General features: G+C 38.9%; 1 protein-coding gene across 4 annotated transcripts in view; it reads left to right on the top strand.

Moving 5' to 3' along the window:
• Window positions 1-24,812, top strand: part of crybg1a (crystallin beta-gamma domain containing 1a) — a 60,049-nt gene extending 35,237 nt beyond the window's left edge. For 3 of the 4 annotated variants that reach the window (XM_042500343.2, XM_042500345.2, XM_042500346.2), the window contains 20 exons: window positions 581-1,671; window positions 2,723-7,710; window positions 9,188-9,226; window positions 9,319-9,437; window positions 9,581-9,758; window positions 10,625-10,764; window positions 11,172-11,298; window positions 11,391-11,426; window positions 13,180-13,340; window positions 14,017-14,143; window positions 14,868-15,013; window positions 17,471-17,597; window positions 17,815-17,844; window positions 17,958-18,070; window positions 19,349-19,481; window positions 19,586-19,725; window positions 20,879-21,002; window positions 21,216-21,374; window positions 22,785-22,947; window positions 23,933-24,812. In XM_042500343.2, coding sequence (XP_042356277.2) covers window positions 581-1,671; window positions 2,723-7,710; window positions 9,188-9,226; window positions 9,319-9,437; window positions 9,581-9,758; window positions 10,625-10,764; window positions 11,172-11,298; window positions 11,391-11,426; window positions 13,180-13,340; window positions 14,017-14,143; window positions 14,868-15,013; window positions 17,471-17,597; window positions 17,815-17,844; window positions 17,958-18,070; window positions 19,349-19,481; window positions 19,586-19,725; window positions 20,879-21,002; window positions 21,216-21,374; window positions 22,785-22,947; window positions 23,933-24,021 — 8,230 coding nt within the window. In that variant the 3' untranslated portion in view covers window positions 24,022-24,812. The remainder of the gene's footprint in view (window positions 1-580; window positions 1,672-2,722; window positions 7,711-9,187; window positions 9,227-9,318; window positions 9,438-9,580; window positions 9,759-10,624; window positions 10,765-11,171; window positions 11,299-11,390; window positions 11,427-13,179; window positions 13,341-14,016; window positions 14,144-14,867; window positions 15,014-17,470; window positions 17,598-17,814; window positions 17,845-17,957; window positions 18,071-19,348; window positions 19,482-19,585; window positions 19,726-20,878; window positions 21,003-21,215; window positions 21,375-22,784; window positions 22,948-23,932) is intronic. The other variant, XM_088087701.1, reaches the window with a different exon arrangement.
• The last annotated feature ends 518 nt before the right edge of the window (window positions 24,813-25,330 follow it).

The following is a 25,330-nucleotide window of genomic DNA, read 5'->3' as shown; positions in this document are numbered from 1 at the left end:
CAGGAGCTGCTGGTTAGCTGCTGCTTCGATCAGTTAGTTTATGTTATTGTGTCACTTCGGTGAATCTGAAGTAATCCTTTTAAATGTCAAAGTCTCAAAATAACATAAACAGACTGATTGTGCCAGCGGTTGGCCAACAACTCCAGTATTTAGCTATTTTAAATGACTGTTCTGGCTTTGAAGAAAGTGATCTATCGGCTTCAGTTCCTGGTGGGAAATCACTGTCCAATGATAGGGTAAAATGGCAGAAACATAAAAAAATATAGAGTACACTTAAACTGGTGTTGATTTTTTTGTTGTCGCTGAATTCATTCACAGCAGTACAATACATAGCTTTTGTTTTAGACTCCAGTCTGCTTCTCTGAATTGGGAGTGTGCCAACCAACATTTTTTTATATTTGAATGAATGAGGACCTCATACAACCCCACTTAAAAAGATCCGAACTGTGCCTTCCAAGTTTACTCTAAAATATTTCTGGTAATGCTTCTCTCTCTCTTGCTCTCTCTCTCTCTCTCTCTCTCTCTCTCTCTCTCTCTCTCTCTCTCTCTCTCTCTCTCTCTCTCTCGCCTTCCCCTTCAGACTGCCAAGCCTCCAAAACAACAATGTGGAACTCAAGGAAGCCAACCTTGAGCCATTGCCAACAACAGATGAGACGACACACTCTGACACAAATACTCCTGAACCTGTAGTTCAAGAAAAAACAGACTCTGAGGCCTCTGACTTTGATGATACCTTGGCAACCTCGGATATGCACAGAGCAAAGTCACAAGCTGTGGGGTCCGGGGTAAGAAGCCAAGGGACAAGCCAGACTACACCCTCGAAACGAGTGGTTAAAGCAGGAGCAGAAAGTCGGCATACCACAGCAAGTGGAGCAAAAACTCCATCCTCAGCAGCTGGCAGCAAGGCCAAAACTGTGACAACAAAGGCTAAGGCCCCCGCAGAGAGCACAAAGGTGGGAACATCCAGTGATATGCCACCACAGAGGGAACAGGGCAGTGATAAAACTGTGTCTGTGTTACCAACATCAAAAGACCAAAATACTAGTGGTCCCTCAAGTCCAACAAGTTCAAAGTCTAAAATCCCCAAAAGGTCAACATCAGAGGCTGATGTCAAATCACCAGTGACAGCAGATAAAACATCAGTGACTGATTCCTTCAAGAAACAACCCAGAACCAAAGAGCCTTTGAAATCTCCGGTCACTTCAACCACAGTTGGCAAGAAACAAAGTTTTGAAGAAGGCAAGGAAGGCAAAGCTCTGTCAGGAGACATTACTCCCACAAAAACAACACCCAGGACGGGAACAAAGCTTATTAAAGAAAAGCCAGATGAGGACTCTATAAACCTGGTAAATGGTGTGGAGAAAGACCAAGAGGACAGTGATATTAAAACAGGACTCCCAACTGACAGAGAGAATGTCAAAAAACAGGGGCAAAGCTGTCGGGAGAATAAAACCTCTGTGGCATCAAAGAGTCGCCTGCCCATTTCTTCTCCAACAAGAAAGAAGAGTGAGGAGATTCCCCCAACAAGTAGCACCAACTATAAAAAAGTGACATCTAGTCCGACAGATTCTGACAGAACCAAGAAACAGAGTCCAGAGCAGCAAGAAGTATCTCCTGGTGAGAGACCTGGTAGTGAGACACCACCCACGCTCCCTGGAAGTCCCAAGAAAGGTACAACAGTTCGATCACAATATGTTGCATGCTAGATAGGAAATCAGTCAGTTCCAGCACTGTTTAGACTCTCATAATAACAAAATCCTGAGGCCCCTCGGTTGACAATGAAAGATGAACTTTGTAGACAAAGTTCAGTTTGAGCCTTAAAAGTTGTTAATCTCCTAAAGGAATCATTTGAAATTTTTGAACATTTCTGTATTTACTGTATTAGTGGGTCTCAAAATGTTTTCATCATGATCATCTTCAGAAACTGATAAACTGCTATGCCTCTTGCAAAACCACTTGGTTTTGTACAGATTAACTCTTTGACACCTGAGCAAACTGGCTTAATTTCTTTTAAAAACATGGGAAGGATAATGAGCATCTTAAGGAGACATGACATAAAGTAGCAAGAAATTAGTTCAAGAAAAATTAGAGGAAACGGCCTGAAAAAAAGTGCTTAGAAATTGTAATAATTCTGTAACATAATTTTAAATATGTATTTATAACTATTTAGAATAATAAAATAGAAATATAGTTTTCCCCAGTTTTTTTCCCTTTTTCCGTAAACATTCTTCCCTAGCTTTTAAAATAATATAATTTTCTAAATCTGCTAACCCACAATTTGTAGAACATTTCTTACTAAGTCATTCATTGTTTTCATTATTTACCTTTCCCCCTGTTCTTTACAGTTTATGCTAAACTAAGCTAACAATTTACTGGCTCCACATTTATCTCACAGATGTAGAAATGGCATCAGTCTTTTCATCTAACTCTTTGCAAGAAAGCAAATGCAATTTCCCAAAATGTCAAATAGTAATAGTAATAATTATAAAAAAATTCATGAGGTGGCTTTGTCATAGGAGGGGAGGTTGAGATGGTGGATGGCATGTCACCTAGGTGTGACGCCTGCCAAGCTTATACATATCTGCCTCATAATAATGTTACGTACTGTATACACGATTTGCAGAAACATGCAATTAAGCCAACTTATAGTTTAGTCATTCAAAATTGTTTTTTGTTGTATTAAAAGGTGTGTGTGTGTGTGTTTGTGTGTGTGTCTTTACAGCAGGAAGCATGCTGTCAACCAGACCATCCAAACCACTCTCTAAAAGAAGCATTAGCCATGAAGAGAGAGAAGAAGAAACACCCACCTTGAGTGTCTCGCCACCTCCCACCAAGCAAGAGAAAACTGTCTCCTTGAGGCTCTCCAAACAGAGCGATATTAAGCGCCAGAAAAGTCCAGTAAAGGATTCAGTTGATCCTTTAATGCCCGTGAGCAAGCTCCCTACAAGGGGTCCAAGGAGCCCCAGCAAAGTAAAACCCAGAAAACTTTCACCTACAAAGAATTCTCCAAGCACATCTGCATCAAAAGAGGAAGACTCAGTTCAGAGTGCTAACACAGGGACAGCTGTCAAAGCATCCGAGAGTGTCATAGCAGGTCAAGTGAAAGACAATGCCAGCGGTTACAGATTTAAATTTAAGTCTGTGTCTTCAGAGGAACAAGAGGACATGATAAAGCCCTCAGACAATCAGTCCAGTTCCAGTGAAAACAAGCTGGAAGGAAAGGAGACAAAAGAATTAGAAGAAAGCATAACCAGTCCTACAGCTGAGGATATTTCAAAAATCCAACCATTGCAAAACAACAACACTATTATTACAGAAAAGACTCTAATAAAAGTTACACCAGTTACAGGCCCAGGGGCTGAGGTATTGCCAAGCAGTGAGGTTGCCAAGAAAAGGGCAACTGAGTCAGCAGCTGTAGATGTAAATAAAGCTGAGACTGATTGCAAGGCAGGACAGCATGAGACCAAACAACAAACAAAAGTTGAGTCTCCTCCTAAGGAATCTAACATTGAAAGTGACAACGCTACACGTGAACGGGAAAAACCACTTTCACCAAAGATTAGTACAGAGGAGTTAAAAGAGAAAGACATTTCAGAGGCAGTCCAGCAAATAAGTAACATAAAACCGGATTTAATCCAGGAGAAACGCCCTCCAGAGCCAGATTCTGCAGTGTTGGCTAAGGACACAATACTAGCTCATGAGAATGTAACTGATATGTCAGCCAAACCTGTTGTGGGTGACAGCACTCACTCTGACATAGTGACCCACTCTGATCAGCCAACTAGTGTTTCCCTTAAAGGAACAAATAAGGTCACTTCTAAGGAACATAATAGCAGAAATAGTCTTTCTGCTAAATTGGCCCCAAAAGACCACAATGCTGAGCCAAAAGATGTACTTTTAGCAACTTCCATTGTTGATGATAAAAACCTGGCCAGTTCTGAGCAGAAAAATGCATTATTGAGGGACAAAACCACAAATGTAATTCTTAAAAATGATAGATTGCCCACATTAAGCAGAGATTCAGTAAAAGATTTTGAGGTAGTGGGGAAAAGTAAAGAGGAGACTGGCAGCAAACCAGCAGAGGCTTTGGACATTCAAACAGAGGCTGTGACTGTTTGTGAATTGCCCAAGAATGTTGAAAATCAGCCGGACAAAGAGCCTCATTTATTGGCAGGAGAATCTGAAAGAAAGGAGAAAGACTCAGAACCAAATGAAAAGCTAAATGACACAGCGGTGGAAAGCTCTGACTCACAGAACAGTTGCAGAAAGGAGCTGAACGATATCGCTATCCAGGATGAAACAGAGGAAGACATTACAAAAACACAGAAGCCAGCAGATCTATCATCAGAAGAGAAGCGTTTACAGCCTGACTCAGAGGAGGTGCCACAGGTGGTAGTTGTGGATGCCCTGGAAGAGAAGACAGAGGCAGAGCAAGCAAGAGGTGGACTCCCTGAAATTACAGCCATTGTGGTTGATACAAAGCAGAAATGTAAGATCATCTTAAAAGAAAATGCAGAGAATGGTGATAAGGAGATGAAGACGTCAACTGTGAAAAATGAACAAGAACCCAAAGTACTTCTTACCAAAGACGAAAAGGTCAGGAACAAGGAAGCAAATCAGGGGAACAAACACGGTGACGGAAAGAAGAGTCCAACTCCAGAACTAGAGGCTGTGAGTACTAAAACTACAACTACAAAGGACAAGGTTGAAACAAAAGATTTATCAGTGAAGAATTCACCAAATGAGATTTCAAATGAAAATGCTGACTCTGGAAATAAGAGCCACAAGGACCAGAAGGCCTTAATTGCAGGAGACCAAGATGAGGACATTAAAAAAACAGATGCTCATACATCAAAAGAATCCAAATATCCTATTGCTAACCTAGAAAAGGAACCTGAGACAGAAAAAGCTCCAGAGAAAACAACAGTAAACCATGTTTTACAAATTGATACAACTCAGGAGTTAAAAGTAGTAAGGTGTGAAATTGAGCGTGCTGAATGTCCTGAAGTGAAGAGTGAAACAAAGGATTCACCAATAATGAGTTTGGTGAATGAGACTGCAACTACGAATGCAAACAGTTACGTTAGCATCAAACAAGATCAGATGTCTGTAATTGTTAAAGATCAACATAAGGACATAACAAGATCAGATCCAAGTGAATCAACAGAATCAAAACATCCAGATACTGACCAAAAACAGGAAGTGCAAAAAACAGAAGCTCCAGGAAAGATATCGGAAAGCCAAACTCAAGAACCAAAGATTCTAGGCACCAAAACGCAGAGTACTGAAGATATCAAGGAAAAGACTAAAACAAAGGAACCATCGGTTAAGACTTCAGCGAATGAGACAGGACTAAAAACAGAAGTTAAAAAGAAACACTCAGAAAGCCAAATTCAAAAACCAAAGGTTTTAAGCACTAAAACTGAGATTGCAGAGGGAGCTAAACAGAAGATTGAAATGAGGGATTCATCCATTAGGAGTTTGGCAAATGAGCCAGTAATGAAAGCTGACGCACCAAAGGAGCAATCAGAAAGCCAGATTCAAGATCCAAAGGTTTTAAGCACTGAAACTGAGTGTGCTGTAGATATCAAGGAAAAGACTGAAATGAAAGAACCATCAGTTAAGACTTTAGCGAATGAGACAGCGATTAGAACAGAAGCTACAAATAAGATATCGGAAAGCCAAATTCAAAAGCCAAAGGATGTAGGCACCAAAATTCAGAGTGCTGAAGGTACCAAAGAAAAGACAAAAACAAAGGATACACCACTTAAGAGTTTGGTGAATGAGACAGCAGTGAAAACAGAAGCTCCAAAGAAGATATCGGAAAGCCAAATTCAAGATCCAATGGTTGTAGGCACCAAAACTCAGAGTACTGAAGATATCAAGGAAAAGACAGAAACAAGGGATTCATCAGTTAAGACTTTGATGAATGAGACACCAATTAGAACAGAAGCTCCAGAGAAGATATCAGAAAGCCAAATTCAAGATCAAAATGTAAGCACCAAAACACGGAGTGCTGATGATGCTAAAGAGGGGACTAAAACAAAGGACTCACCAAAAAAGAGTTTGGTGATTGAGCTTGTAATTGAAAATGCTAACTCTGAGGTTGGCACCCAAAAGGGCCAGAAGCCCTCAACTGTTGAAGATGAACATGTGAAGGTAAAGAAACCAGGGGAAAACACTGATCAGTCCAAAGATTTCAAAGTCCCAAGTGCTGATCCAAGTGTTCTCACAACTCAAAAAGCAGTCAGTAAGACTGATAAGAAACAAAAGAAAAGAAAAGAAATTAAAGATGATGTTGAACCGATGAAGCTGGAGGATCGGCAGATGAAGGCGTCAAAGATAGATGCCAAACAAGAGTCAGAACACATTGTGAAAGATGCATCCAGCCAAAAAGGTGGAGAACAAAAGGACAAGCCCTCGGTTGTTCCCGAAGTGCTTAATAGTGCTGATGCTCAGAAGAAAATTGAAGACACCAAAGTAAAAATCAAAACAGACAGCGGATTCAAACAGGAACTGCATTCTTCAACAGAAGAAGAGAAAATCATAATAAACCTCGGTGATCTACGAAAGCCTACAAAGCCAACACTCAATGGCAGTTTGTCTCTTTCTGCAACAGCAGAACCACCCACTTCATCTAAAAGCCTTCAGCTAAAGAACGAATCTCCATCTAACTGGTTAGATGTAGAACAACAAAAAAAGAAAAAGGAACACAAAAGAAGACTAAATGCCTCAGCCAGTGAGGATGAATCTCTTGAGCTCGATGATCATGAAGATTTTATCAGGAGCATTAAGGAGGGAAGCATTCCGTTTGCGCTACCTCCAAGGAGGCCTGTTCGTAAAAAGTCCCCATCTCCACCTTTTGTCATGCCGTCCATCAAGGAGGACCATTTTGAGAAAGCTTTTGATCCGGACGAATTCAAGTTTGGCCTGAGGAGAAAAAGCAAATGTTTTACGGATCCTTCCCCAGCTATGGTAATGAAACAAAAAGCAGCTAACAGGGAAGGACGGACTCTGGAAAAACGCGCACAAGATAATGCCACACACACATCTAGAGAGCAAATGAAATCACTTGATGAGGTGGAAGCAAAAGATGAAGTCAATGAGGGGACAAATATTGAGGCAGTAAAAGAAGAGGGACAAAACAATGGAGAAGAGCCTGGGAAGCTGACATCACGCCTTGAAAGGATGTCCATCCTCTCCAGTTTACTGAGTTCCCCTCGGTCCTCCAGGAAGAACAAAGAGGAAGCTGCCTCTGCCTCCAATAGCATGCCTCCTAACAAACAGCCGGACCGGCCCCCCCATGGAAAGCAGGGAGTTGTTGATTCACCTCTGCCTGCCGCTAAAGGAGATAAGAAGGGCGTGAAAGGCATAGATCAAGGCCCACTTGTGGGTGGTGGTACAGGTACAGTTAGTGAGTCAGCAATCAGTCCCTCCTCTCCTCCTCCTCCTTCTCTGCCCTCGTTCTCAGATATACAGCTGCCTGATCATTTAGAGAAATACCTCAAGAAGAGCAAATCAAAATCAGAAGCCTCCCGGGGCTCTATGCTGTTGACTAAAACTGAACTTAATCAAGAGGGTGTTGTGATGGACCAGGCCTTAACAGCAGGAGTACCAAATGTGGATGTGAGCATGAAGGGCGCTGCGGGACTGCCTCCAATCAACAATACCCAGCAGACTTCTCGTAATGGATTCAAAACTTCAACTAAGGTAAGAATTTAAACATTTTAAACAATGACTTTCAGTTAATTTCTTAAACACCCTTTAGATAAAAAAAATAATAATAATAAAACAAAAAAAACAACAACCCAAAGCCTGAATTGGGTTTGACCTGCTAGGCTTTTACGCAAAGGATTTGTGTGTCATTGTCTATTTCCATGGTGATATGTCTCAGTTTCATATCCTGTTCTTTTGTTCTGTGGTGCTGTTGCAACAAAGTTGTGATTCATTTGCAAGTGAGGACAGGACAAAGGAGCCTGTCCTCTATCTGGAATTTTGCACAGGGAATTGTTGCCAAGATCAGCTGAAGCTCAGCTGTCCCGTCACAATGAAATATTTGCATCAATATGCAAACAATATAGGACTATGCAAAAAGCATGTTTGTGTTGGGATGAACACAGTGTCCAAATAATACCTATTGTAGTTTCAAGGGGTGCTTTTGCAGTTGCTAGGGGATACTTGGAAGATTGTAGAGTAGCTCAGCTAATTTTAAAAAACTGAAATTTCGATTTGATAAAAAATGGTACACCTCAACACTGTGCTGAGCTTGAATTGGTGAAAATGAGCAAAGAGGTCTAAACAGTTAGCTCGAAATAATAAATAAATTGTTAAAAAAAGATTGCGTAAAGTAATAAATAGTAATATTAGTAATAGTATAGGTACTAGTTCAAATGCAGTTGTTTGAAATCATTATTGTAAGATTATTTCATATTTTTATATGAATTATAATATTAAATAGAATCCTTTTTAAAATTGCTTCAAATGAACACATTTGTAATATGCAAGTTAGTTATTTATACATAGGGCTGTACCTGACTCAGAATTATGTCTGTCAAGTCAGATTTGGCTGTTGAATCTGAATATTTTACTATTTGTTCCTTTTTTATCATATAGATTTTGAGAGTTTTAAAGTGGTTAATTGGGGCATTCAGTGTGTCAGAGGCATTAACGTAACATAGTTAACTAGCTAAGGAATGATCGGAAATGTGTAATTACATTTTTTACCCGCACCACATATAGAAAAAAAGCCAGAGAGTGTACAGAATTAAGTTGCTGTGAGCTGTAAATTCACTTTGAAGCAGAAGTAGCTGCAGGCAGCGGACAGCTGCCTCCATCTTCACAACTGCCTGTAGCGAAGAACAGCAGAAAAGTGAAGAGTGCTCACTCTGCAGCAAAATCGAGGGACCAAAACATCCCCAGAATACACTACAAACTGACTGGCAAAAACAAACAAACAAACAAAAAGGTCGCTTGACTTGAAGGAATCTCAGTTAACTAAGGGGTCTCTGACTGATGATTCAAATCTCAGCCTAACAAGGTTTAGCCCTGGTGATAAGGTATATTTCTTATTTCTAATTTGGCTCTGAAGAGGCTAACAAATGAAGTTAGTGCTACTGTTTGGAAGAGTGAAGTCTTTTTTTAAACCACAGGTTCCAGTTCATAATCAAACTGTCCTATTTTCTTTCAGGTACCTGCAGTAAGAGGGTTCCACAAAAGGCCTGGAAAGGTAGGATTAAATGTTATTTACTTGCCTTTTTTATATAATGCATTGTGTCAAAAATATATTGTTTGCTGCAGCATGTCTATTTCTACTTCCAGATTTTCATACATGAACATACTCAGTTTGAAGGGCAGCAGTTTGAACTGTATCGTGATGTAGAGGACGCCACCTCTATGAAGCTGTCCCCTGTCATCTCAGTCAGAGTCATCAGAGGATGGTAAGGGTCTTTGGTAGCATCAGATTAAACCTGTGGATTTTTTTATACAATCCACAAAGTTGTTTAATTTTTCCCTTTACTGACTGATAAACTATGTTTCAGATTATTGATGATTTAATGATGCTATTCCCTTTTTTTTTTAGCTGGCTTCTCTATGAAAAACCTGGCTTCCAGGGCCGTATCATCGCCCTTGAGGAGGGTCCTACAGAGCACATAGTGAACATGTGGGCCGAGGAGGGAACTCCAACGACACTAGACCAGATGGGTCAGCCTGTGTCGACCGCACCTATGGTCATAGGATCTATTCGATTGGCAGTCAGAGTAAGTTCAGCTGTTTATTTTTCCATCTGTAATACTATATCCATATTGTTTCTGTCAATATTTGTTCTGTTTTGTTGATTCCAACCACATATGAGTGCACCTGTGTAAGAATGGCTGGGTGTCAAACCACATTACTTCTTTGGTATTGACTGAAAGGTTAATTTGACATAACCAGTGAAAACAGTCAACCAAAGGCTGGCCCAGTTTTTTACCCTTCCCTAGTTGTTCTTTGATCATTTTCTGATTTTACCATTATTTTGCCAGTTTAAAAGTGTAGTTTATGTAGGTGAGTTCTTGTGTTTAGATTTTATATTGGAAAAGTTTTTTTTATATGTATAAAAACATTTTAAAATGCTTTTTTCTGTTACTTAGAATACAGTATACAATATATTATTTTGACACAGAAGTACTGCATTGGCACTAAAATTTTCAAATGACCACTAAACCAGCCTTATTATTAAAGGTATATTATGCAGCAATTGTTGGTTACTGTTTGTAAACAGTATTGCTGGTGAAAGTAAAAGCTAACCTCAGATTCACTGTTATTACTGGTACGCTGCTATTTTATTGCTATAGTTGCATTATTTTTTTCTGTGCTGTGTTGTGATTTTAGTTCCTCCTCTATGTCTGCTGCTGATGGTTTGTCACCTGGTTGCTACCTTTTAAAAAAAAGTCCCGACTTCATTGCCACACATTTCTAGTGGTTCATAAATGATGATTGGAAGGGATTACTTTTGTATGAGTCTATAAATTGTTTTTATTTTATTTTATTTTTTTCTTTTAGAAAATCATGCATACCTTTAAGGGTGAATCTTCAAATTAAAACTTGAAATCACACAATATTATTTTTGTTATGTGTTTTATAGGACTATAGCATACCCCGAATTGACCTCTTTGCAGAGGTAAACGGTTTGGGCAGGATGGTGTCTTACTGTGACGAAGCTGTAGAAATCAACTCCTATGGGATCCCACAGACCACCGGCTCCATTAAGGTTCATTCTGGAGTGTAAGTCCCCAAAGGCTGTTTTGTGTCACTCATTTGACGTAACAGGGAATCTATGTAAATGTCAATATTGCACTTTGGAAACATCCCTCTGTTTCATCGTTGGAAAGCCTGCTCCTAAATCCTCACGGTGTTGGAAGATTTCTGGTGACATGATGGGAAAGAGTCTGTGTGCAGCATCTGTTCATAGTGTGTGAAGGAATGCATGATGCAGGCCAGAGGTTGTAATTATCATAGTTTTAACTGCTGCTCATTACTGATGGTTACTACTTACATTTTTCAACTGGTGTAGAGATAAAGCACTGTATTTAGTCCATTCATTAGTGTCAGACAGGTTTACTTCTTTAATATACTGTGAAGAAAAAGTCACTAAATGGTCCCTTACACTCCTGTGCTCTCTGTGTCTGCAGCTGGCTCGTGTACACTGATCCAGGATTTGGAGGTTTTGTTGGAGTGCTGGAGGTTGGGGAGTATCCTTGCCCACAGGCCTGGGGTTTCCCTGAGCCCTTCATTGGGTCTCTCAGACCCCTCCGAATGGTACAGTAGTTGAAATTGAGGACATACATTTGCACTACGCTATGATATTTTCAGTTGTATTGATCTGACAAATGTGTGTCTCTTCATTACAGGGACCAATAAAGGTGGAGCATCCTCATGATCTAAAGGTGTGGTCTACTGTATAGTACATGTGTTGCATCTTTCAATATCTGCTGTTTATAGAAACAGCACACATGTTGAAGTGTCATCACGTCGTATGCATTAAACTAGGTGTGACAGTAGTCATAGTCTTGCATAGCCAAACCCAACTACACACTTTGTTTTATTGCTGTGCCAGTACTGGAGGAAAGTCAGAGGAACCCATCATAGTTTCCCGCTAAGGGAAAAAAAGCACTCTGGGTTGTTTCTATTTTTTTTAACCAATCACAATCTTCTTGGGCGGGACTAAGACCAGGATGCAGCTATGGTGCACTTGCAAAATAGTGTCACGAAGGGACTTGTTTTGATGAAGCATGGGTGAACCCTGGCATTAAAATGGCTAAATTCAATACAAGTAAAACATTAAAAGACATTTAACCTATAGGTTGTTAGCTTGGAGGTTGCTGTTGTTGTTTCATGCACAGTGCTAAAACAAAGTGTGGAATTAGGTCTGGCTGTGCAAGACTAGTTTGTATAAATAGCTATGGGGATTTTGAAAACGGTAACATCAGAGAGCAGAAGAGAAGGAGAATTCTTTTACACACAGTTGACATACTTTGTGTCAAACTGCAGCAGTCAAGATGTGATGTGATAAAGGCACGGATGATCTCCTATAATCATTTTGGTCTGAGGGATCTGATTTTTCTACAGCAAAAAAAAAAACAGTCTGAAGCAATCATTTCACATATATTTAAAACTTCCAGAAGGAAACAAACATTTCTTTTTTTTGTCAAGAGGAGGAACGGACGCTTCAACAATAAGATTAGTTTACATGGATTAGATTAGAAGTAATATGGTGATAATAGATTAACTGTTTTTAGCAAAAATGCCATATAATCTCTGGTTTCAGCTTCTCAAATGTGAGAAATTGCTGCTTTTCATTGTCCTATATTATTCAAATGAAATATCTTCAGGATTAGAACTCTGGGGTTCGACAAAACAGGCAAATTGAAGACATCTCTGTAACATGTTAACGACGAATTGAATTAACTGTGAAAATAATCGTTAGTTGAAGCCGTAAGAAGTGGTAGCTAATAGCCCTTATCAACCAGATCGCTCTATATGTTTGAAACTATGGAACCAGAGAAAAATAGGGATTAAGTGTGTTTTTGCTACAGCTGAAGAACTGCAAAGATCAGAAAAATTAGTCTCATATGAGGAAGAGTCATGCTGTTTCTTTGTATTTACTGCAGCGTGACTCTCATTTCAGTTTGATATAATGAATGAATAGAAACAGACATGGAAACAGACAGATTTCAAAATGCCTGTCACCACAGTCGAGTCCAGTCAGCTGACTTTGAAAGGGACATGTTTTTTCTGTGTTAGTGCGTGAACGCCGTAAAACTCTCTCTTTATTTGGAAGTAGTTTGCAAGCTGTCAAAAAATGTAACTTTATTTTCAATGACAGTATTACCCCGATAGCAGCTACTACACAGTTCTTAGATACAGCTGAGAGAGACAGCTCAAAGAAATACCAAGCATGTCCAGAGACTTTTTTGAGTACTGCCTGTATGCTGACAGCTCTTAGTCTTGCAGCCTGTGCACCTTATTGATAGCAAAATGTGATATATGTCACTGTCATTTGTAGAATAAATATCATGCTACCTTTGGACAGAAATAAGCCAAAATAACACATACAGGGGCACAAACTCTAGACACAGACGCACTTCTAAGGGTTGTGTTTAAAATGAACACTCATCTTTAACTCCTCTCTCTCCTCAGGCTTTAGTATTTGAGAAACCCAACTTTGATGGAGAGTGCATAGAGGTCGACAGTGATACGTACAACTTGCAAGAAGAAGTGGAAGGAGACAAAACTGACAAACCAAACGAGAGCAAGAAGACGTTGCCTGCTGTGGGGTCTATAAAGATACTTAGTGGCCTGTAAGTATCTGATAGAGTTCATACATAACAGGGTTGATCAGCAGCAGCCATCAGGCAGCCAATCTTTAGGATATTTGGTTTACTTAAAACCAAATAAGTTTAAATTAAATGGTTATCCCCAGGTAGTCAATGTAAATATGATCCTATGTGCTCGTCATATCATCAGAAATGTCAAAAAAAAGCTGTGGTACTTAAAGCCATCTCATGTGATCGGGCCTAAAATATATGTTTCTGGCTGTCACTCCAAAGTGAGATTAAGAAAGTAGGAATTTGGAATTTTCTCTGGAGAGGTTATCTCTCAAGGTTTTTGTAAGGGACTGGTCCCCAATAGCAATATACCTGAAATAATTGTTATCATTACAAGCATGGGGGTTTAAATATAACTGAATAAGTATGTTAAGGACAATTTGCAATTTGTAAATTTCACTGGCTGAGATTACTGCTATTGCTACTATTATTTGTGATGTTTTGTTCTTTTTTATTTTTATGTCTTTGTGTCTGTCATTATTTTGTGGATTACATTATGTCTTGTCTTTATGTAGATAGAAGGAGACAATAAAACATATATAAAATTGAATGCATATCTGTGCTAAACAAATATGTGTTATCAGATTCCAGGACATGGCTCAAATTAATTGTGACAGTTTAGTGATATTTCTTTGTGTTCTTCCTGCAGCTGGGTGGGCTACCAGGAGGCAGACTTCGAGGGCCAGCAGTACATCCTGGAGGAGGGGGAGTACCCTCACTGCAGCGACTGGGGAGGATCTGAGGATGGGCTCCTGTCAATTCGACCTGTATGCACAGTGAGTATCGTCCGCAATATAATTGATACATTGGAATGGTAATCTGCAAGATTTCTTGTCAGATCTTGTTTTCATCTTTGGCTCCAAGCACTGATTGCTGTGGTGTTTCTGCATGTCACCTTTCAGAGTTCACGCACCATTTGAACAGTCAGAGAAGCTGCTTTTACTTTCTTATCTGGGTTCCCGCAGATCCTTAAAAAGTCTTAAAAGGCAATGAATTCATTAATGTAAACATAAGGCCCTAATTGGTATTAAAATGTCTTAAATTGATCTGTAAAAAGTCTCAAAAATTCTCAAAAGAAAAAAAAAATTCTGTTGTTTGCGTAAAATCTCGCAATAATTGGTAATAATTAACTTTTAAATAAATACTGAAACTACTCTCAATTTACCATCATGCAGATACGGATAGAGGAACCAACAGCACATGTACCACATCCAATCAAATAATATAGGTTTCCCATGTGTTAGAAGGTTTACATTTTTCCAGCATTTGAAGTAGCTCATCCACTTTCACTTGACCAAAAAAGTTGTGTTTATGTACCATCAAAATGTGGACAAAATTGTTCTTGACCCTAAGTAATTAATGTGGGTTCATGCTTTTTTAAAAATGTTTTTTTTAGTAAAATTGCTCTTTCACTCAGAGTGGCATTAAAAAGTCTTAAATATCACTTGTCTTATGCTGTATGAACCCTGTCTAATAATTTCACTGTTTTGTCATCTGTAGGATTTCCTGTCACCTCACGTCAAACTGTTCAGTGAGCGGCACTTTGATGTACTCGGGCTCCATGTGGACTTGCTGGGTCCAGTCCTCAGCTTGGAGGATGTCGCCCATGGTTGTAAAACTCAGTCCATCAACGTCATGGGTGGAGTGTAAGTCAAACAGTATTAAAAACAAACAAACAAGGGAAAAAAAACAATAGCTCACAAAGTTCATATTGAAGGAGGGAAACGTTTTGACTTTGAGTTGTCCACGCCCTTGTAGTGTTTGGGTGTGTGCTTCTCACCTCCCACACATGACTAAGTCTTCTGTCACTGTCCACACAAACATACACATGCACACACACATACAGCCCCAGAGGATACAATTATGAATAATCTCGTGTGAGTGATCTATTATGACAATTGATGCATCGCACTTGACAAAGGATGGAATTAAGCTTCCATCTCTTGAGGGCATCGATTTATCACTGATGAAGACTATTGAATCTTTAGTTACTAATAAAGATAAACTATGCAGGACTTTTTTTAAAAGCATAGTATAAGCTTAAACAAAAGTATTCATTCATTCATTCATTCATTCATTGTCCGTAACCGCTTGTCTTCCAAAGGGTTGCGGGGGGGCTGGAGCCTGTCAACTGTCATTGGGAGAGCTAAACAACAGTAATCCCTCTCAATCATGAATTATGACCCACTAAAAGTGTGTGCCACTGGTGAAGCTGTGACCTTTTTAAAAGGTAGCCACAGGCGGCAGACCATCAGCAGCAGACACATAGAAGAGGATGCAGCTAAAATGGCAGACACGGTGCCAAAAAAAGCAAATATAGCAACCCACTACAAGTGTGTGGTACTATATTTATCTGCAGAGACTCTGCCCTCTGCCTGGATTTTATTATGTTTTCAGGTTGTCCGTCCATCTGTTCCATTCTTATGAAAGCAAATTCTTCAAATTTGCCACAAACATCCTCAAGAGTAGACTGATTGGTGGTCAAAGGTCCAGATCACATGATTTTGGCCATAATTTAAGAATACATCCGCTAATTATGACAGGATTCCACACAAATGTCTAATAGGATAAAATGAGGAAGTAATGACATTTTATGTCCAAAAGGTCAAAGGTCAGCTTCACTATTCAAGTATTCATAACTCAGGAACAGAAGGGGAGACAACTGGTCAGATACTGAATTTGTGACACTAATTTTGGGTATCTACCTTGAAACTGTGCTGATTGTATCGATCTTCTGTGCTGCTGGGGGAAAGATGTGCAAGAGGCATCCATGTTTTCACAGACATGGATGTAAACTTTACTGGTTTGCAAAGGTATACAACTGCAAAGCGGTAATTCTACTTTTTTTCTTATTTTGCTGTGTTCGGGCCGTTCCTAGGTACAGCGAGCAGGTGAGATCTGGTAGCGACCAGCTGCCAGACCATTAACAGCACTCATCCAAGACGAAGCCACAAAAATTGCAGACAGTAGCAACAAAAGCACAAAATTAGTGGTGAAATAAACACCAAGCAGACAAAGCTCATTCAATCTGGGACTGACTTTGAACGTTTGTACAAAAAGTAAAACTTCCTGCATAGCATACCTATAAAGATATACATTACAAGCTTCTTCTTTAAAGTTTCAGCAAAGAAAAGGAGGCCTTGATCAAGATACAGTCATACTTGAACTGGCATATAGAGGCCTTGGTGAAAGCATTTTATTATTTAACATAACCAGCATGTTACAGGAACTTTAGTGCAAAGAGCAAAAATCAAGCTCTCTAAGATTGTCAACATTGCAGGGACGGTGATTTTCAAGTCAGAAACAACTCAAAAATATATTTGACAGTGTTGTTCGCAGAAAGGCCAAACACATATTTGCAGATGCCTCACATCAATTCAAGAGTTCAAGCTGCTCCCGTCTGGCTGGCAATTTAGGGTCCCAAAACCCAGTTGCAACATTTATAGAAAGTCCTTTATTCCCAATGCCTTTCAGGCAATGACCACATACTAATTGTATTAGGGAAAACTACTATTTTGTAAGATGTGCCCTCTTTTATTATTTATAATTTATAGCTCCTACTTGCCTGTTTGCACTTTTGTATCTTGTATATTGTACATTTGTGTGTTTTTAATGGTGTATTATTTTATGTATTTGTATGTAACTTTGCTGTGTATTTGTCTGTCTGTCTGTCTGTCTGTCCATCCATCTTTTATTTTATTACAGTATCTAAGTATTTAAAAACAAAAGCTTCACAATGGTTCAAATACATTTTTAAGTCGGCTAGTTACATGAAATAATACCTTTACAACATGTGTTTTAGTCAACAGTTTTTTGTCAGTCAGCCAGCTGCACGTTTTCAGCTGAGTGAGTTTGTTTAACCTTTATCAACATTTTATGTAACTATTTGCTTTACATCTGCCTCGCCAGCTGAATGGTTTTACAACCTCTTGGAAACACGGACCTCCTCTTTTTATAACCCTCACATACAGTCCAAGTCTGTGATTCAATCAGAGCTGATCAGATTATGGAAAGACAGTTCTACTTCTGTCTGCCTCTAATAGACGAGCTCTGGCAATGTGGTGTTTTGCATCTATTGATGTTTTTTGGCGTGTCTGTGGCAGATGGGTGGCGTTTGAGAAGCCCGGATTCAGTGGAGAGCTCTACGTCCTGGAGAGGGGCCTGTATGCGAGCCCTGAGGACTGGGGAGCCCAAAACTACATGATGTCATCCATACTGCCTGTTTTCCATGTAAGAGAGGATGTGCAAGATGAGTTAAAAACAGGATGTGGCTCATCAGGTTTTTTTTACACGAGAAATAGTGTCTGCGCTTGTGAAGTTTTGAGTAAACATCTTTTTTATTTAAAACTTTTGAAACAAGCCCTAGCAACAGCGAAACAACCATTGTTTTATTAAGAACTCTGTTATGGCAAAGTACATATTAATATCTCCCTGCTGTCTCTTATAGGATGCAATGATGGGAACAACAAAATTCAAGGTATCATCCCTCCATTCATGGCTTTAATAAAACAGTTATCCTTTATTTTTCTCAGCCACCCTGGTGGTCTGCTCTGGTTGTGTTACTAAGTCCTGTTTTTATGTGTGTTATAGATTCAGCTGTACTCTGAGCCAGACTTCCAGGGACGGCTGGTGGCTCTGGAGGACAGCACAGCAGCTCTGGATGAAGACTTCATACCAAAGTCCTGTAAGGTGCTGGCTGGCAGGTAGGCACAACTAAACCGAAACCTGACACTACCTGGAACTGTCACTTACACTCTGGCTGAAGAGTGAATGCTGTATTTATTTGGCACTAAACAAAAAAAGTACCCAAAAAGGAGGGAGAGGTTAGACTTGTTATTTCTTTTGTGAGTAACTCAAAACCAACTTTGGTTTTGAGTTAGTGACAAAGGATATAACAAGTCTAACCTCTCCCTCCTTTTTGGGTACTTTTTGTTTATGAATCCAAAGAGCACCTGTTTTTTGAAGCCTACATATGTGAAGTGGCACTTCTCAGCCCAAACTTTTTTGTATGTTTGCCAGATGAAAACCTTTTTTTATTTATTTACTAAAACATTAAAATATGAAATTTAAGAATATATAATGTGCATATATGTTAAGCATGTCAAAAATATAGAAATATGTGCATTATTCAAGATTATTTGCATAAAACTAGTATGTAAAGTTTGACAAATATAAAAATTATTTATTATTCTACCATGTACAACACAAGATATACATCAGTAGAAATAAGAATATGCCCAATATGTGCATCATCTGTTAAATATAGAGAGAGTGGTCAGCATTTGGCGGACCTTAAGTTTCACCTTGAGAGTGACAGTAACAAGCAACCTTGCCAAGACTGTATAGAAGCTGTGACGCTTCATTCATAATGCTGACATTTTAAATATTGATTCTAAATCAATATTTGAATGCAGGGCAGCAGCTTTTTTTCCATGTCTGTCTAGACTAAGTACTTCAGCGCAGTTGCAGATAGAGATCAGGCTACACTAATATTTACAATATTATAGTATTTGTAGAATTAGATTTCATTGATGGCTGCATGGGATTGGTCCTGACTTGTGTCATCCACCTGTATTAGCTGCAATCCAACAGCACCATAAAGTTCATGTATTCATTGAAAAAAGATGATTTATTTAAAAAAAAAAAAAAAAAAACTAACTCATTTACTCTGATGAATCACTTTATTCAAAGTGAGGATTTTTTGTTTGAGGATTTGAGGCAGTTTTTTTAGGGCAGACATTTAAAGCTTAGTTTAAAAACATCAATAGATGTTTTGAATGTAAAAACCCATCAGTACAGCCCTTAAATTCATTATAAAATGGTACAAAATACGTAAACAGTACAAATGCTAATGCATTAGAGTATATGAAGTATTGTTATAAGGAGTGATTTTAAACATGATGCAGAGTTATTTACAATATTGAAGAGCACTGTGATGACGGTGTGTGTGTGTTGTTGTGCGTGTGTGTCTTCTGTGTCAGCTGGGTGGTGTATGAAGGAGCTCAGTTCACAGAGGACATGTATGTGTTAGAGGAGGGAGAATATCCCAACGCAGAGGCCATGGGCTTCCTGTCCTCAGACTCCACCATTCGCTCCATACAGACCACTGGACATGTGCGTATTGTGTATGAGCTTATATGAACATAGATATTTGGAATCATTGCAAGGGGTTGTGAATGAGACTAATAATAAATCAAACTCTCTCTGTTCTTGTTCAGGAGTTTTCTCTGCCCTCCATCGTCTTGTTCAGTAAGGTGGGCTGTAAAGGTCGCCGAGCGGTGCTGCCAAACGGAGCTGTGAACCTGCTGCAGGCTGGCCTGGATACACGCGTGCGCTCCCTGGTGGTGGAAGGAGGAATGTATGTCACCATTTAAAAAGTTCCACTATTATTATTATTTTTTCTGGTATCTTTAAAGGCACAGTGCGTAATGTGAATGGAAACAAATTAGTAGCTTCATCACTAGCAATCAAAACGCGGTCAAAACCTGCGAGTAATCCCAACTTTATTTGAAGGTAATAAAATGCACATACTGACACAACAAAATTTAACTTATTAATGTTTTCTAGTTATATTAAAGTTGAAAAAACAATAACACCTCTGAAAACCGAGCAAAATAGTTGATTTAAAGAAATTTTAAAAACATAGCTAAAAAAGGCAGTTACCACCTTGGCAAGTAAAAATTACAAATTTCAAATTTCAAGTAATCAGTAAAATGTGACAAGAAAGTGACCTTAACATTATTCCTAAAAAGGAGGTGGGTGGAGTAAATACATATATATAAAAACCTATAAAAATGTACTGAAAACAATATATTTAATTACTTGAAAAAAAAAAAAAACATTTTAGAATTCTGTTTTAGAAGTGTTTTTTTTTATTATTTCTTTTTGTTTTTTTTGGGGGGGGGTACTTTTTTTCACTTATTTTCTGATAATTGTCTAGCAACTTTTTTCTTTTACTCATTTCTTTCTAATCGTTTGGGCCATGCCTTGTGAAGTTGCCTACTGCTTTCTCCCCATGTTTTGAGAGAAATAAAACCAATGTGCACAGGTTTCAAGGGGTTAATAATTATGTAACACAAAATGTTGATTTTCATGATGTTCATCTCTTCATTTGTATATACATATATGAGTGTACCTTACTTTTCTGTAGTCAAAATTGTTATGGGTGGCAATTTAAATATACATTTAAATAAGCACAGCCCTTACATAAGCTCTTCAACCTGTAATCACTGATGTGGTTGCGGAAGTGCAAAAAAGTTCACGAAAAAAAAACCATTTAAATGTTCATGTTAGTGCAAAAGGTTTGACAGGGATACGTGAAGTTCCCTGACATGGTGTTAGCTTTAAAAACATGTTCTTATTAAGAGCAGTAAACATGTCGAAGATGTGAGGAAACCACCAAGTCAATTTCACATTTCACAACCGAAAATCACGGAGCTCAGTTTTTTATTCTTATCTACTTTATCCCACATGTTTTTGTGCACTAACACACATGGCTGTCCTCTGCTCAGGTGGGTGCTGTACGAAGGCAGTAACTACCGCGGTCGCCAGCTGCTCCTCCAGCCCAGTGAGGTGGGGGATTTCTGGGAGTTCAGCGGCTGGCAGCAAATAGGATCCCTACGTCCATTACTTCAGGTATAGAAGGAGGGATTCCCACAGTAGTTGTAGGACTTTGTCTTGTGTGTCAAATTAGTGTCTCTACAAATGAGGATATATGTAATACATAGAATACCAAATAAAAGACTGCCACATCAATCAAATCAGAACAATAAAACAAGTCACACACAGTTTTAAGTTGCTCTGACATGTGATTATAAATCATGTGGTTTTGTGGTTTCCCTCCAACAGAAGCAGATGTACTTCCGCTTGCGAAGCATAGAGACAGGATGTGTCATGTCCCTGACAGGAACTCTGGATGACATCAAGCTGATGAGGGTTCAGGCTGTGGAGGAGACGGGAGGGTTAGAGCAGGTCTGGCTCTATCGGGATGGACAGCTTACGTGCAAGGTACAACTTTATACCAACACTGTAACTCTGGCCAGGAGTTACACCAAATCATCTACTCGCTAACAGGGGCAACGGACAAATATGCATATTTGTCAGATGTCTGGACAGAGTCCTCAACATAGAGGAGACTTCCACAATCATTAAGTTTACATGCACAGATCAGGCAAGCTATGGTCATAGCTTAATTAATTGGACTTCTGTTTTTTCCCAGTATACAAGCACGGGGGGAGAATTGAGTTATCAACAAAAGTTATTAAAGTTAAAGTAGAAGTACGTCCAACTCTGCCACGACTGCTAAATGCAGAAAAATCTATATTATACTGTCTCTGCGACAGACCGAATCACTTTCATAACTGTTTATTTTACAATAACTTTGGGGTGGAAAACCGCCGCATCATGTACATATCAGACTGTGTGACGGCAAATTCTGCCGTCACTGAATAGTTTACCTAAAAAAAATCAACATCAGTTTAATTTTACGCAGTATTCAGAATATTTTCAGCATTTAAACTTGCCGTAAAACAACCCTCATATGCAGGACTTTGAAGCAGTGATATCAAAAACACCAGACTGCATTGAGAAAAATAGACATTTTGACTCCACTGAAGGGCGGAGCTGCTGGTTTACCGCTGCCTCCATCAGCTGTCATGGAAGGTAAAGAGGAGCAAAAACTCAAATATGAAGTACACTTTAACTGTGTTGTGGGATTGCACTTTATTTATCAGAAGAGGGGGCGGTGGCTGGGGAGTGATTTTTTTAATAGAAAATAAATACAAAATTCTGCCATTTTACGTTGTATGTCCCTGACTGAAGCAAAAATTAAAAACACAAGTCCCTCCTCAATGCTCTTTCATAAAGACAGCACCTACAGGACATACAGAGGGGTTCCATTTAAAAGCACTCATAGGACGGCCTTAAAAGTTCATGTATTTATATCGTCAGTATTTCGCTCGCTGACAGTCTTGTGGTTACACTCACCCCACAGCGACGCTGTCTCTGCCTCCCACAGCATGAGCTGGAACTCTCTGCTGGATCTGTTTCAGTAGTTTCAAACATGGCTGCAGAATAAACACTCTACTCTCTGGCACAATTATTTTATCTGTGTATCTGAAAACAAGGGTGTGATCAAGACAATATGCAAAGCAGGAAAAAACATGTTTTCCCAACAGGCTTCATTCTTCCTCTGGTCACCTCTGCCAAAGGGGTTATGTTTATGTGGCTGTTTGTTTTCTGTTAGTTAGCAGGATATCTCAGACTTGCAAACAAGTTTCATTGCATTTGGTGGAAAGTTAAGTTATGGGAAAATGATAAGTGCTTTTTTATTTTTTTTAATAGTTAAACTGGATTTTACTGAACTAATACACACTGACACGTCTTCATCCTTGTCCACCATGTCCTCTCTGTCTCCAGCTGGTTGAGGACTGTTGCCTGGAGACCACAGGCGGTTTGGTGATGGAGGGCAGCAGGTTGTGTGTCACCCCGGAGCGAGGCAAAGGCAACTACCTGTGGAACATCACCCCAGATGGCCGAGTGCACTGCCACCTTAAACCTGACCTGGTCCTGGAGGTCAAAGGTCAGATAGATCTCTCTCAACTTTGATCATATGTTTGAAGAGTTGTGTTTTGTGGAGCAGATTAGAGAGGTTCAAGCATGTCTGTATTGTGATCGTGACTCAATCAACAGCTCCATCTCCTGGTGTATTTAGGAGGTGCACAAGTTGTTTTGTCATTGGTCAAATAGTTGCTGCTTTAGCCACATTTTGTGCTAAATAACTTGATTCTGTTATTTGGATTCTTTAAAAGGGGTAGTTTGGAATTTTTTGAGTTGGGGTTACATTAGATATCTGTCAGTACTTTGTGTATTTAAGTAATGTACTACTGTAAACTGTAAATGCATTTTAGCCACCCCCAAAAAAATCAATAACATTTTGAGAGTACTGAGAATATTTTCATCGCTGTAGCAGTGCTCTTGTCAAAGCCACCAGACTCCACTGAGAAAAAAAAACAAATTTTAGCTTTCTAGCTTACTTGCACTGGAGCTGTTGGTTTATGGCTGCCTCGATCAGTTACTTTGTTTGTGTTATTGTGCGACTTTGGTGAATCTGAACCAACCACTCTATAAGCCGAAGTCACACAATAACACAAACAAAATAACTGATCGAGGCAGCTGAAGACAAGCAGCTTCTGTGTTCAGCAGTTCAGTTTTAAATGACCATTTTTGTCAATGAAGTCTGGTTTTTAAGAGAGCGACATAATGGTGTCTTTTCTACTTTAGAAATCACTATATGATGGCAAGGTAAAGCAGTGATAATATTCTAAATATTTTATATATAGAGTACATGTAAAATGATATATTTATTTTTTTTAGTGACTTAAATACATTTTGTTGCTGACCCCTCCACAGCAGTACATTGCTTAGCTCCTGTATCAGTGAATCTAGTGTATCTAAAACACTGACTTTCGATAATTAACTTATAGAGCAACACCTATAACTAACAAAACAAAAAAGTTTTATTGTGCAAAAAGACTGACTTATGTTTAATTGTCTTTGCCTCGTAGGTGGTCATCAGTATGACAAGAACCAGGTGATCCTCAACACATATGATGAGAAAAAATTGAACCAAAGGTGGACCCTGGATGTCTTGTAATCTGATGAGCCTCGACTCGCTAGACTTGCCATCTCATACTGAACCCTGTGACGCAGCTCCACTGTGGAGCCCACACCAAAGAGCTGGGTTTAGCAGGTGGTTTGTGCAATCACTGCTCTCCTCTGTAGCATTTTGAGTCTTGTTTATTCTTACTGAGGACGCTAACCACTGACTGGATCCATATTATAACTATTCTTATAGTGTTACTTGAGTAAACGATTAGCGTGAAAATATTGCTTATTTTTTTAAAAACTTTTCAGACACTGTATACCAAAGACTCTAAGCACCCTCTTATGTTTTCACTGCATGCAGTGAGAACTCAGCCCTGTTTCAATGCTGCATACTTCTTTTTACTTAATGGTACTTCTCTACTGCGCGGTTCTAATGTCTGTTTTCTCATCCTAATGTTGGCAAATATGACTGTATAGTGTATATTGAGAGCTGCGATATGAAGTCTGATGTGCCTACACTCCAAAGACGTATGTAGACTAAGATGTTTTCTTTTTGCAGATGGATCAAAAGTGATCTATTTTTTCAAGTTTTAGTATGTTTTTAGACTGGATAGGTTTTTACATAAACTGGACTTTACTGCGTTAGGTTGTACATAAGCATCAAGTGTATAGACTTGAGTTTAAATCTCAAAGCAGAACTGCAATAACGATGCTGCCCGCTGTTGATTGTAAATATGTGAATGTTTAAGAGAAAACTGTTACACTATGAAAACAAGAATGTGATTTTCCTTTTCATCTTTTTTTTTTAGAAAATAAAGTGTTTTCTTTATTTAGATTTTATTCTGTGTCTGTGAAAGTCAGACAAATTGCTACAAATTGCTACTTATTCTTATTCGTTTTTCTTACCTTGTCAACTCACACCAAAATAATCTAGATTGATAAATCGCACTTAAGGTAAGAGGAAAAACATGTTTTTTAGATTTTGAGGTGGACTGTCCCTTTCAGCCCCTATATACTGTATTTAGCTTTCATTTCACTATGATAACTGACACAAAGCTGTACACACATTTACACTATGGAGGACAAACTAACTGGTCAAGCTTGTTTAAAAAAAATGTCAGCAATATGTTAGCAAACAGAGGCAGTGGCCACTTTCACTGGATATTATCAAGTTCATCATTAGCTGTGTACAAATATACAGTGTGAAAGAGTAACACTCATGAAATTATTAACACCTTTGTAAAACAGTTTCAACAAAGCCTGAAACATTAATTTTTTGCAAGGCAGTTGTGTTAGACTTAATTAGTTTTTGCTAGGTGTGCCTTAAAAAAAGCAACTGGGTGTATGTGGAAATGCTT

This window comes from Plectropomus leopardus, chromosome 14 (genome assembly GCF_026936395.1).
Source record: "Plectropomus leopardus strain MGB_pleo_1.0 chromosome 14, ASM2693639v1, whole genome shotgun sequence".
Classification (NCBI taxonomy): Eukaryota; Metazoa; Chordata; class Actinopteri; order Perciformes; family Serranidae; genus Plectropomus; species Plectropomus leopardus.
This window is presented reverse-complemented; position numbering and strand designations above follow the sequence as displayed.